A 13349-nucleotide genomic window follows, 5' to 3' on the forward strand; every position below is an offset into this window, starting at 1 on the left:
TGTTCAGGAACATCTGGGCTGAAACAATTATAGATAGCAGATGATGTTTGCAGTAAAAAAAAGGTTTTATCAACGTCATTGTCAAATCTGGTAGACCTCTACTTAATAATTATTAAGAAAGCAATCCAACTTGTTATTCCAACAGTTGTGTTGCAGATTGCTGGTTTAAGACCTTTTGTTATGACAAGAGGCTCCTTTTTTTGTCTTGAAAAAGCCATTTTTATTCCTCTATAATTATCTTTGCCACCAGTGACAACTTCCTGATTGGCCATATTGGGACATTTTATTTTAGAAACCAAGATTTAAGTTCTTGCTAATGTGTAGCTGACTTTTATCCTATTTACATGTCATTGAGGGGTTTTCTTCTTTATTATACCTCAATGGTTTCCAGCAGTTTCACACCTGGGAACCAGCTTTGGTCCAGAGACTAGTGGTTGAAAACCATTGCTCTCAACTCTATATGTAAGACCAGTGATTTTCAGCCTTTTATACCCATGAATTGGCAGTTAAAAGCCATGGGCCTGAGTCATCCTATATATCCTTTCTCATTTCATCCACATTATATATACATCAATATGTAGACTTAGTAAACTAAACCCATCAATATTAGGTTTAGTAAGACATAAAAAAATGATCAAAATAGATGAACCAAACTCTGTTTCGTTTATCCACAAAAGTGGTATTTAATGAAGCCAGTAATTATTTCATCTCAGGAATCATTTGGGGGGCCTCAAGGCATACCTTATAGAGAGATGTAGGATAACATTGGTTTGTCCTTTTAGCCTTGTTGCAGAGAACTTAGTTTACCTTAGAGCAATGTTCTTTCTGTATGGACACAGGAAGAGAGTTAATATTATGCTTTGTAACTTGGGAGCTGATTGATTCCAATAATATTTACTCCTGGGAATCTGCTTTCTCAACTCAGTTGCCCTTAGTTCCTAGCACCCCAAAAGTAGGGTCCTGATGAGGGATGGAATAGACCTAGGTTAAGCTGTGAGCTACCCTGGCATCGAAATGGGCCAGGCCAAAGCGCCACAATACTCAACTATAAGTTGAGAGCATGGTAGACAAATGCTGTCATGATCCAAAAGTAACGATGAGAGTAGGACCCTGCTGAGGTTAGGAAGACTAATCTGACCTGAGGACTGTGGTCTAGAAAACACAGTGAGATGTCCTCAGGAAGAACCAAACTTTAAGCTTTTATCTCTTACTGTGCTCATATAGAATGACATTGCTAGAAATATCAGAAGTAAATTTACTATAACTATTTAAGTGGATTACTAGCTGAGGAAATAAGAAAGTGACACACCTTGGATGGGATCCTGCCCTTAAGCGGATCTCCTAGTAATCTGGAGTAATCTCTTTAGATGAGATTTTGTTAATCTCCTGGAGGAGTGGTCTTACCCCTCTTTGTTGATTTTTTAATGTTCAACCCACCTATGTGTCACCACCCTATGTGGTTGCTATATAAACTAAGACTGTAAGAGAAGTGGAGAGAGAAGACACAGAAGCGGGGGAGAAGACAACAGAAGCAAGAGAGAAGACACAGAAGCAGGATAGAAGATACAGAGACAGAGAGAGGTCGGAAGAGACCAGAGGAGAAACTACAGAGACAGAGTCAGAAATAGAGAGACAGAGAAAAGAGAGCACAGCGTCACACACAGAAGCAGAGCAAGAAGACACCAAGGAGAGAAGACACAGAAGCAGAGCACAGAGCGAAAGAGAATCATCAGAGCCAGAAGCAGGGGAAAGAAAGAGCATAAAGCAAGTGAGAATCAGAGTCAGAGTCAGAAGTGAGAGCGAGTGGGGCTCTAGAGAGTTAAGCAGAAGGGGTCCGGAGAGAGAGATCAGAAGAGACCAGAGGAGAGACTACAGAGACAGAGACAGAGAGACAGACAGAAGAGAGCACAGTGGCACACAAGGAAGCAGAGCACAAAGGAGCTCCATACACAGTGGCTCAAGAGCACTGAAAGTGGGAGGCAAGAGAGAGAGAGAGTGCCACCCTGAGAGCCCGCGAACAACACAACACACACATCACCCCCTCCTGAGCATGCGCCTTTATATTTTTTTACAGAGGGATCTATCCAGGGCCACATTACTTAGGATTATACTTACATTTTGACCTAGTGGATTGAAGGCAAAACCCAAATTCTCAGGGTTAATCACTGGTATTATTTCCAGCTAGACCCCTCTTTCCCAATCTTTCTGCTTCTACTAGATAAATGCAGAAGAATCTTGTTTCATGATTCAGTTCTCACCCTTATATCTTCTCTGCTAATGTAGGCTTTCTTAGTTTACTACATTATTTAATCCTGCACCTCATGAGACTCTGCTTCCCCCATTTCTCCATACATGTATTTAGTAAGCACCCAATGAGGAGCTGGAGCAGTAGTGCAGTGGGTAGGCCATTTGTCTTGCATGCAGCCAACCTGGGTTCTGTCCCCATCATCCCATATGATCCCCCCAAAACTGCCAGAAGTAATTCTTGAGTGCAAAGCCAGCAGTTACCCCTGAGCATCACCAGGAGTGACCCCAAAATAAAAAAATAGCACCCATTGAAGGCTTCCTTTTTTGCGCTCTGCCAAATGCCAGGGAATCAAAGCTTATGTGTCTTTTCCTGAAGAATCTCAGTCTAGAGTCTAGAGAGTTGAGTACACAACTGCTTACCATACCCTACCGCACTCCAGATGCCTGTTTATTCCTTTTGAACTGTTCTTCCTTAGAGAATCTCCATCAGAGGCTGCATCTTTGTTGTATCATTAAGCCCAACACCCTGAACAACACCCTAGAAGAATCTCATCATAGAATAAACAAGGCAAGACACAGTTCTGTTTCCAGTGTATTTCGTATATAATTCAGATGTATATTTTGAATACACCCACAGAAGATGATTATACACTTCACTGCCTTAGGGAGCAAGCAGTTGGCAACAATGAATGAAGAGTGGGTAGGTCTTAGATAACAGGAGTGTTTGGGATTGTGGCTTGTTGGAGATGACACATCCCACCCACACGGGCAAGTCCCATACGTCCAAGCACCAGTCCCTTTAGGCATGTGGAATGTGTGGTTCCAATGTGAACTTGCTGGTTTTCCAAGGAAATCTGTAAAGCTAGTTTTTATATGAAATCACCTGTCAGAGTCTAATTTCAGTTTTTAAATAACACCAGATTGAACTAACAGAACGTGTCTGCAGTTTAGGCTTGTGGCCATCACTCCTTTCCCTCCACTTTTACAAGGAGCTTCTGTGCAGCACCCTGCACTGAGACTTGATTTCCACTCTGGGCATTTTCATGCCAAGGTCTTGTGACCAGCCACTAGGTTTTCTCTTCGAATCTCCACTTGTCAGCTGGTTAAGCAGGGAAAGGCTGGCCCATTTCGAATTGCTGGAAAGTGTGTGGTTAGTTCATCGGTTTGTTTATGTCACTGTTTCCCTTTCCATTCATTTGGGCAGAGACTGGGGTCTCATTTGACAGGAAAAGTACTTCTTCAGAGACTACTAAGCATCAAGACATTACTCAGAATTTGATTTCCAGCACTACAATGACCCCCCAGAGTACTGGTGGGAATAGCCCTTAATAACAGAGTATTAAGTTCATACTGCTGCACCACACACCTGTGGGAGTGACCCTATTAAAAAGAAAGGATCTCTCTTTCCCTCTCTCCCTCTCTCTCCCTCTCCCCCTATAAGTGGGGTTTAAGGATAAATGGCAAAATAGCAACAAACATCCAAAGGCAACATAATGGGGGAATTGATCAACACAATTAAGTTGAAGGGCTTGAGAAAGAGGGGGTTGGGATTCTTTGGAGATGGGTACACTGGTAATGGGTGTGGTGTTGGAATTATACACATGATAATCTATTGTTTTTAATATTAATAATAGCATTGTAAATGAAAAAGAATAAACTCAATTTTAAAATAAAATTTAAAAAGGTAAAACCTCTATAGGGTAGTGATTTTTGTTGTTGTTTGATTGGTCTGGTTTGGACTTTCTGGTTATATCAAGCAGTGTTCAGGACTGATCTCTGCCTCAGTCTTGGGGAAACTCCTGGTGTGCTCAGGTGACCTTATGGGGTGCTAGGGATAGAACCCAGATCAACTGCATGCAGGGCAAACACCTTTCCCACTGTACTTTCTCTCTGGCTCAGTATGAGACAGTGTAAATCATTGTCGATAGGCATGGATTTGAAAATAATGAAAGATGACTCAGATTTGCTGGCCCACTCCCTGCTTAATTCAGGAATGTGTTCAAGGACACTTATTTTCTGTTGATTTTACTTTTATTTTCCTTTATTTTTATACCTACCTAGTTGGTAAAGAGTAATTTTGCATCTAGGAATACTTATTTTCTGAGCCATTTCTTCTTTTCATCAGTGGGATAAAATCCATTTAAGCAATAAAGATCCTTGATCCCTTGAACCACCATAATCCCAAATAAGAACATTTTTTGTTCATTGGATATCAGAAAATTTCCCCTTTCACGATCCCTATTAAATTATGGTCAACCCTTTCCTTGAGTTTTTGGCATTTACTGCTCTTTACATTTGGAATTGGTTACTTAATCTGGTGATTTGGTTCAACAAATATTGCATCAACTAACTAATATTTTAGACAGTTTAAGTTCCACGTAACAGCTCTATAAAGGGTGCATGTTAGCAGTACACTATAGGACATAAATTAAGAAAAACATTTTTCCAGCTGTATTGGATACATGGGTTGGTATTTTAGCAAACTGCATAATCAGCACAAAGACCAGGTCATTAGAGTCTGCTGGCAGGAATCAGTAAGCCTGTAAATCACTGAGAGAGCCCAAGTATGCCTGGATGCAAGTGGTCCTTTGAAATCAGACTATTTGTTAAAAAGCAATATTTAGGGGACCAAGAACTCACATGCAGTAATGAGCAATTGATATCATTCCCACCAGAAAACATGAGACTTACACCAGCAGTTTACCTGTTAGCAGCAGATTCACATGGCTAGCACAACTGATTATGTGTTTCTATTGAAAACCTCCATTCTGCTTTGAACAAGCTGCAGACATCTACCTGTGGCCAGCCCAGTCTTCATGATCTTAGTCCTGCCTACATCCTTGACCAATCATCATCACCTGGCCAGCTAAGCGGCTGTCTCCATAGTCCTTATTGTGACCCTTAATACCTGTGCTCTATTCCCCCTCACAGCCTCCACTCCAGCTGTGCCCGCATCCTAGCAGGCAATTTCCCCAGATTCTCCTAATTGCCTGCCTCTTCTCCGCTCCAGTGCTCTGTGCTCCAGCATCACCTATTCAGAATCACACTCTTGGACATTATAGATGACACACTTTCCTTGTGACTCTGTCCTCTTAGGGTCTTTTATTTTCTACATAGTACTTGTTATCATCTGGAAAATAGTTATGTATTCACTTTTACATTAGTTTAGTGCCTCTCTCTCCCAACATACAACAAGGAATAAGCAAATGCTGTATACACTTTCAGGTGTACCAGATGGGATTTCTAAGCCTTAATTTTATCACCTGTAAAAATAGGAAAGTCAACAAAAGTCTGAATCACAAGTATCATTACCTCCCTCATAGGTGTATTGTGCTTAACTGAGACCTCTGAGAAAGTTTAGAACCTTCTGCCCTTCACAATGCTGGAGCTAAGTAACCATCAACTTATCACTCAATCAGCTAGCTAATGTTTTATTTTTCAAAACTTCTATAAATTCTGTGATAATGCTCTTTGTAGAAACTTATAAATAAAATTTAGGTAACTATTTTGTATATGTGAAGTTTTGTATACACATTATCATATTTTGTGTATTTTCATCCAAATGCATCATGTTGATATCAGAATACAATTATTTATTGATCTTATATCTTGAAATATTCTTTGAAAATTCATATTTAGTGCTGTGTAATACTATATTATACACACTTGGCTTAACCATGATCTTATTTTTGAATATTAAGGTTTATTTAAATATTTCATTCTGCATAAATAATACTTCCTTGAACACCTGTGTGCACATTTTATTAATTTATCTTTTAGTATTGAGCCATAGGAGATACAAATTATGTGTTTTTTGAGCTTCCGTGTATCAGTGGTTACATGTATAGCAGTGTAGGAAGTCCAGTCTAGTCTGGAGTGGTTAATGGAGCTAAGATACTCGAGGAGCACAAGTTCAAACACAGAACAATTGGAAGTAAGCACAGCCTGTATGAAGTGAACCAAGAATGGGAGAAACTAACATAGTTGCAGATGAGGTAGAGTTCTGGGAATGGAAGAGAACCAGGAGGGCAGAGGCAGTAGGTGGAGAAGCTAGATTTGACTTGAAAGGACACGGTGAGGAAGGGAAAAAGCATTCCAATGAGATGAAATGACTGTGCAAAGGCGTAGACCTGAGCCAGCACCAGCCTCAGTACAGAATGGGCTGTGGGCGAGAGCCCTGGGCAGATGAGGTGAGATGAGTTTGGAAGGCACATGCAGTGACAATGCCATTGTTGCATGCAGGACACTTATACCCAGGCTAAAGATTATTACCATCATTCTGAGTGCACAGGGGTCTGCTCAGAACAACAGTATGAGCCATTTGTACAAAGGACCAAAATGGAATCCAAATAACAGGTCCAGCTGCTTCAAATACCTCCCTCTCACTGTAGTCAACATTTTGCTACCCAAGGGAGTAACTGAGAATCTAGCTTAGCATAAATCCCAGGGCACAAATCCCTCTTTGGGGTTTGTGTGTAGACAACCAGATCTGAGTGCAATACACACTTTAAGCATTCAGTATCATATCACATATAAGGCGTCAGCTTTCATACAACTCTGTGTGTGTGTGTGTGTGTGTGTGTGTAAATGAGGATCTTTGGTCTTTGGCTGTACTAGGAGATAGCCAATGTTTGTTGCGGTTCTGGTCATTCTGCAGCACTGACTGGTTGATTTCTCCATCTCACTGCAGGCTGTGTTTTGTGAAGCTCAAGCTCTTAATGATAGCCATTGAGTATAAGTCCGCCAACCGTGAGAGTCGGTAAGTTTGTCATGACTGACCCTGAGAATCATCTCTGGGAACGGTCAGTCCTCTTCTTTCTTACACATTATTTGCTTGATGCCACGCCTTCCTGACTTAAGCATATTTCAAGGCTTGCTTAACCAGACCCTGCCGTTCTGTCCCAGATGCACTCTTGGAAATTCAGAGTTTTTCCAGGGGAAAGGGCTGAGACATGCAGATCTCCACCAAGTATGCCAGCTTGCACTTTTATTCTCTTAAGCATAAAACTTAGGTAGAACTAAAGCCTTCTCTAACTGCTATTAGCAAAAATCAGGTTGATTCTGGCCTCCTTCAAGCAGTCATAGGGCAGAGCTGTGATGGGAGATACTACCTCTCTTGATAGCCAAATTACATGCAGCCTATTGTGTACCATATGTGCTTCTCTCAGTGCAAACAAAATCCAGGTGGCAGAGTATCAGTTTCATTCAAATGAGCCAGGAGAACAGGGCTCACAGGCAGAAGCTCTCTTTATTTATTTATTTTGTACTTAATTATGTGCAAATCAGACTGATGAAAGAATGGGTCTGGTTGAAATAGATAACACCCTAGTCAATATATAAGTTCATGCTGGAAGAAAGAAGCATCACAAGAGTAAAAGGACCCAGAAATTTTGGTGGTGAAGTCCAGCGTATTTCACAGATGAAATAGGGATGATTTTTGCTCCCCTATTTTTATCAGTAGATTTGGAGAAAGAGAACTCATTAGAAATGCCTGGGATTTTGTCCTCTGAGATGGCATGCAGGATTTGCTCTTGCTACAGGAAGCAAATCTTTCTGCAGACTCCCAAGTGTAAAGTATATCTACACCCCCAGTAGATGCCTGAATAACCCAACAGATCGCAGGGCAAGACTAGAGTTCTGCTGTCATCTTGTAAGGGGCTTATTTTATCTGGATGTATGATTCAGTGAGGCCAGAATTCTAAATGCACAACATGTGTCTTTCTGACCAAAGTACAAGACAAACAAAATGCCCCTGTGGATTGGAAGAAAGTAAATCCAATGTTCTCCATTAACCATAACCATAACCAAGATCAGATTCTTCACAAAATCAACCTGATTGATTATTAAGATATTTTGAAAAGTCAAATCAGCCAAAAGGAAGAAAGCAATGGTAAATTTGATGAACGTATAGAATATGGCTATAGTCAAAACCAAATATGTATATAGAGACATATTCTTATTTTTTGTGTTGGCACAGTGAAGAATATTATATGCCAAAAAGAACCCCACAAAATACCTGAGTGCTGCTCTTTGCTGTGGCTGTTCCTGGAATTGTTTCTTGTCTATGTTGTTGCCACTACTCCTAGACCCGTGTAGTGGGAGATGTGTATCTGGAGTATTTGCAAATGATATTCTTCGTGTTGCCAAGTCAGTAAACTTATGTGTAAATCAATGTTTTACCTAGCTTATACTTTTGTGCTTCTCTCCAAAAAATGTGTCAAGATGTGGCTGAGCTGAATCGTTTTCTTGACCATTTGAGAATAATTTTATGACGGGAGGTGGCATCATGAACCTTGACTCCTACCTCCCACCCGCTGCATTTCTGATCCCAGGAATGGAGAGAAGGACTGTAAATGGTTTACCATGGACCCCCTACCTCCATTCTTGGGAAAAGAGTACAGAGTTCTCCTCTAGGACAAATATTTTTCTTTAATGAACATTCCAATTAATTTACAAAAATTAAATATTTTCAATGAAGGCATATTTATAGACGTAGGTAGTCTTTTTAAAGAAAAAGTAAAGAAACTTGTTTGGCTCTGTCTGGGCTTTCTGTGTGCAGCTGCCAGCTTTACTATTCAACTGTGGCTTGGTCTCAGTGTGGAAGAACATTGGTTCTTGTGGAAAAAAAGTGTGTTTGAAGGAATGTGGATCATGCCTCTGAGGAAACACAGGGTGTAGCAAATAGTCTCCATGTTTAAATGAAGCCGTTTTTTGACACTTCCTTGATAACAACTGAGAATTTTTCCTTCATTAAAAAAAGTCCCCTTTTTCTTTTACTTTCACATTTTCCATGTGACCAGGTGTTAAACTTCAGAGAATTCTGCTTCTCCTTTCCACCCCCCTTGCCTCCACCCTGTTTAACTATCTTTGTTACTGTTTTATCTCATGGTAGTGTTTTCATGCTTTGCTGGAAAACCTTGTTTTCACATGCATCCTTCAAATTTGAAACAAAGGTTTTTATGCCTTCTTTCCTTCTTGTGTCAATCAATTTATTATCAAATTGTTTGATTTTAAATTCTTTTCTTGTCGTTTTGCAGAAGCCGAAAGCGGTATGCATTCTTCGCTAACTTTCCTCCCAATATCCACTATCTATCTTCACTTCTAACCACAGGACTAACCACTTGCCAAGAACTCAGGAAGATAGAGATTATATATATAAATATATATGGATATATGCATATTATATATAATCTCATTCCCTTGTCTAGTATATTTATGTATATTTAATATACAATGCCCTTTCCCACTAGAGTACATACAAGTTGAAATTAGCATATTGCTTTTCTTGTTTGATTTGTTAATTCTTTTGAATGACGCACTAACTTCTTTGCAGGAAACTTACAAAAAGCAAAAGGCACAACCCTATTTTGAGTCATGGCACCAATGCTGGGAACAAATGATATTAAAGAGAAAAGGAGGATGCGTCTCTCCAGCCTGTGGTGTCTGTTTTGTCCTGTCCTGCTGTGTCTTGGTGTCCACCAGACTCTGTGGTGCCATTTGTCTACATGCCACATCCACATTCCCAGTGAACTCCTCCTCTGTGTCTAGTTTCCAGTCTGTAGAGCAGAATTCGTGTCCTTTTATCCACAAAACAGAGACCAAGCCCTTATATTTAACTCTTTTTCCATCCACATATCTTGCTGACAGTATTTTGCATATTTCACCTATTGGGCAGTACTCAATAAAGAGAATACCCACAAAATTGCCAGATGATCACATTTGGTTTATGGAATAAGTGCTGTTTATTGAGACAGACTCATGGCTTTATTTGTCTTTTGTGTTCGGGCATATTTCTTAATATGAAGTGCCTCTACTTTCACCATATGATCTCACTTTGTCTTGCTGCTGTTTTGTGTTGCATGAAGCATGACTACATCATCATCAATATCATTTTTTTGATTTTGGGGTTAATATTTCTAGTGTAGTTTTTCAGTAATGTGTTATCCAACAGTGTATTGTTGAAAACATACTCTTGAGATGCCTACTTATTCATTTTCTCAAGACTTGATTTTCTCCATAGCTACAATCACTGTCACCTGTTTGTAATTTTGTGTTTGTGTGTGTGTATCTGGAACATTTTCAAAAGTCAGATTCTTATGTGATTTCTTGAGTAGATGTGTGAAAATAGAGGTGGCTTCCTGTCAGTTTGGCATTATTGATATGATCCAACTGCGAGAAGTTACTGCAACACTTTGCATCTTCAATGGTCACAGTGGTTGCACCTCTGCTATTGGCTTTTGGTCTTTGATTCCTTTTTCTTGTGGTGAAGGCATGTTATGATGTAGGCATGAATGTGTACCAGAAAGAAAAATGGCTTGCTCCCAGAACCAAATATTCAGTATTGTCCTTCTCAAATAAACAATATCTTTCCCATTCCATGTAACTCCTATTTTTCTTATGGGTAAAATATATTTTAAAATACCACTTATAAAATTACTGACATATTTGACAGAAATCAACTCCTAATCGATATCATTGGTGGACTTAAGTGACAGTCATTTGATTCTGACAAGCTGGGAGCAATCTTATTTATGCTGTCTCTGTGTAAGTAAATTCGGCTCAAGCATACCGAAGCATGGAAAACACAAGTGTGTCTTCTGCAAATATTCTATAAGTAAAAGTGTGTGTGTCTAGTTGTGTGGGACTCAGAACAACATATCATATATTTTAAATAGTGCATAAAAAGGAAAATTCCTTAATAATATTTGAGACTCAATGTTTTGGTAGGCCATGCCCTAATACAGCTCATAAACTGCAGAGAGCTAGTATTTCCTGGCAAGGGAAATAATTGGCTCCAAGTTCTACTTCCTTTCAATGGTATATGACCTCTTGTGATCAAAGAGGCTACTTCCCAGTGATGTAATTCATCTGGGCACAAATTGAAATCTTCATGAAGCACCAATAATGGATCTTATTGTCTTGTTCTAGTTAATAGAGTCCCATTAGCTAGCTAGACACAGATATGATTATCATGTTATCAAGTACAAGGTATATTCTCTTGTGAGTGATATTTTTGTAATTAGGGAATGGTACATTCAACCTACCAAAATTTGGGGTAAGGGGAGGCGAATGATACATCAATGTTATATTGATCCATGATAGATAAAAATTAATTTCCTTGAAAATTTTTGTTCAACTACAAATTGAAGATTATCTGCCCAAACAGCAAACAAGTAAAGTATATGATGATGAAGACAGATGTTTTACACTTGTTGTTCATAAGTGGTAGAGAAAGAGAAAATATTTTCTTTTCTCTCATCAAGTCACAGATCCTTAACTAGATAAAAAAATTCAACAATTCACACACAACAAAATGTTATGTAGCTTGAGACCTGGAGCTCTTCTGCTTCAGCTACCAGATAGAAACAGCTCTGGGTTGTACTGAGTCCTCTCGTCAGGTCCACAGGAATGTTCTTAATTCTTAGGGACATAAAATTCCAATCTAAGGGAATGAGCAAAATTGAGATCAATTGCTTCACATCCTTGCTTACGCTTAATTGTTCTACTTTCTATTACTAGAGGCTATGTATACCAATTTATTTTTTGTTGTAAATGTAAGACTTCTGAGAGGTTGATGGTTCACTAGCCAGTATCTAGGAGGTGTAGAATCCTTTGGTATACCTGAATTATCAGAATTTCAGCTTTTTTTTTCACGAGCTGCTGTCACTACCTTTCTTTTATTTAGAGAGAAAAAAGAGCACCTTTGGTGCTGAGACCAGTGAATTAACATTTTTTTCATTCAACAAATAGTTGAAAAGTCCTTATAACATTTAGTAGCTCTCAGCTTGTAGAATGAGAAACTTACCCAAATAAGGCATATCATATTTTTTTCACTTTTTTTCCCTAAAATGTAGATTCTATACAGAAAATGTCTGTTTTCTCCTCATGGTTGGGCAAATAATCAAAGAGTAAGTCTAGATACAAATATAATCTGAGAGCAACAGTGGGGAAAACAGTTATCCTTGGGGAAAGGTCCTCACCACTGTCTCCAATTGTCACAGAATGTTTTTGCAGGGTTTGAAGAGAAAGAAGATAATTTATAGGTTCCTTGAGATGAAGGAAAGCTCACCCCTGCCAAGAACATGTCCCTGTTGGAATTCTGCTAATTGATATATGAGTTTTTTTTACCCTTTGGGATTTTCTTGATTCATCACATGACACATCTCAAAGTTTCTATCTGATAAGGTAGTGAGTTAGACAAAGTTGGAGCCAGAGATTGATTTAGAGTGATGCGGAGGGAGGCTTTTGGCAGTCATAAAAACTAAACAAACTTAACATAGAATACTCTTTGAAGAGATCAAAGATCTTTGGAAAGATTTGCACATTCCCATTAATTGGTCAATCACAGACTCTACGGATAGTTGGCACTCTGCAGGAACAAGTGACATTACCTCTGTCTGGGACCCTTATATTATTTATTTGTCAGAAGTAGAAAGATTAGCACTTTATTGGAACTTTCTATTTTTGAATATAGAAATACTTGGTATCTAAAATATCAAAAAGTAATATATTTCCTCTAGGAAACTTCATATCCTTTCACAGAAGGCAGAATATGCCAGGTTGCCTTGGAACCAGGGACATGGGCTTATCTACCAGCTTCCTAATTTTACAAACAAAATCCAGCACAGTCAGCCTCTTTATGTATTGGACTTCTTTCTTTCATTATTCTCGGGAACTGGGCTCCATTTTTGCTTCCCATCTGAAAGGAGGGAAGACTCATGAGAGTCATTCATCTTGCAGTTGCAGTAGCTTGGTATTACTTGTAGTGGTATGGTTGTATGTAGTGATAAGGACTTGTGATATGCAGTCACTCAGCACATAGTACTTGCTTTAGCACTATACACTAGTGATATTCACCCCCTTGTACAGATAAAGAAAATGAAGCTTTGCTATACCCACACGTCCAAGGTCAGGGTCTGAGCTCATGAGGCCTGACACATGCACCTGTCTACCTAATCAGCATTGCCAGAGATTCTAAAACTCAAACACAAATTTGCTTTATGTTGGTGTCCCAAATATTTCCTCTGTACCATGCAGGATAGCTTGACTAAAGTAAGCTTGAAGGCTGTAATAAAAGATCTCAGCCTGCAGTCTTTGGAATG

At 39.3% G+C, this 13349-nt stretch overlaps 1 protein-coding gene across 21 annotated transcripts in view; it reads left to right on the forward strand.

Moving 5' to 3' along the window:
* KCNMA1 (potassium calcium-activated channel subfamily M alpha 1) overlaps nucleotides 1-13349 on the forward strand; it is a 767652-nt gene that overhangs the window by 594622 nt on the left and 159681 nt on the right. For 14 of the 21 annotated variants that reach the window (XM_055131433.1, XM_055131445.1, XM_055131430.1 and 11 more), the window contains one exon: nucleotides 6938-7006. In XM_055131433.1, coding sequence (XP_054987408.1) covers nucleotides 6938-7006 — 69 coding nt within the window. Of the gene's footprint in view, nucleotides 1-6937; nucleotides 7007-9284; nucleotides 9297-13349 lie in introns of all 21 variants that reach the window. The other 7 variants (XM_055131423.1, XM_055131426.1, XM_055131427.1 and 4 more) reach the window with 1 other exon arrangement.

This window comes from Sorex araneus, chromosome 3 (genome assembly GCF_027595985.1).
Source record: "Sorex araneus isolate mSorAra2 chromosome 3, mSorAra2.pri, whole genome shotgun sequence".
Classification (NCBI taxonomy): Eukaryota; Metazoa; Chordata; class Mammalia; order Eulipotyphla; family Soricidae; genus Sorex; species Sorex araneus.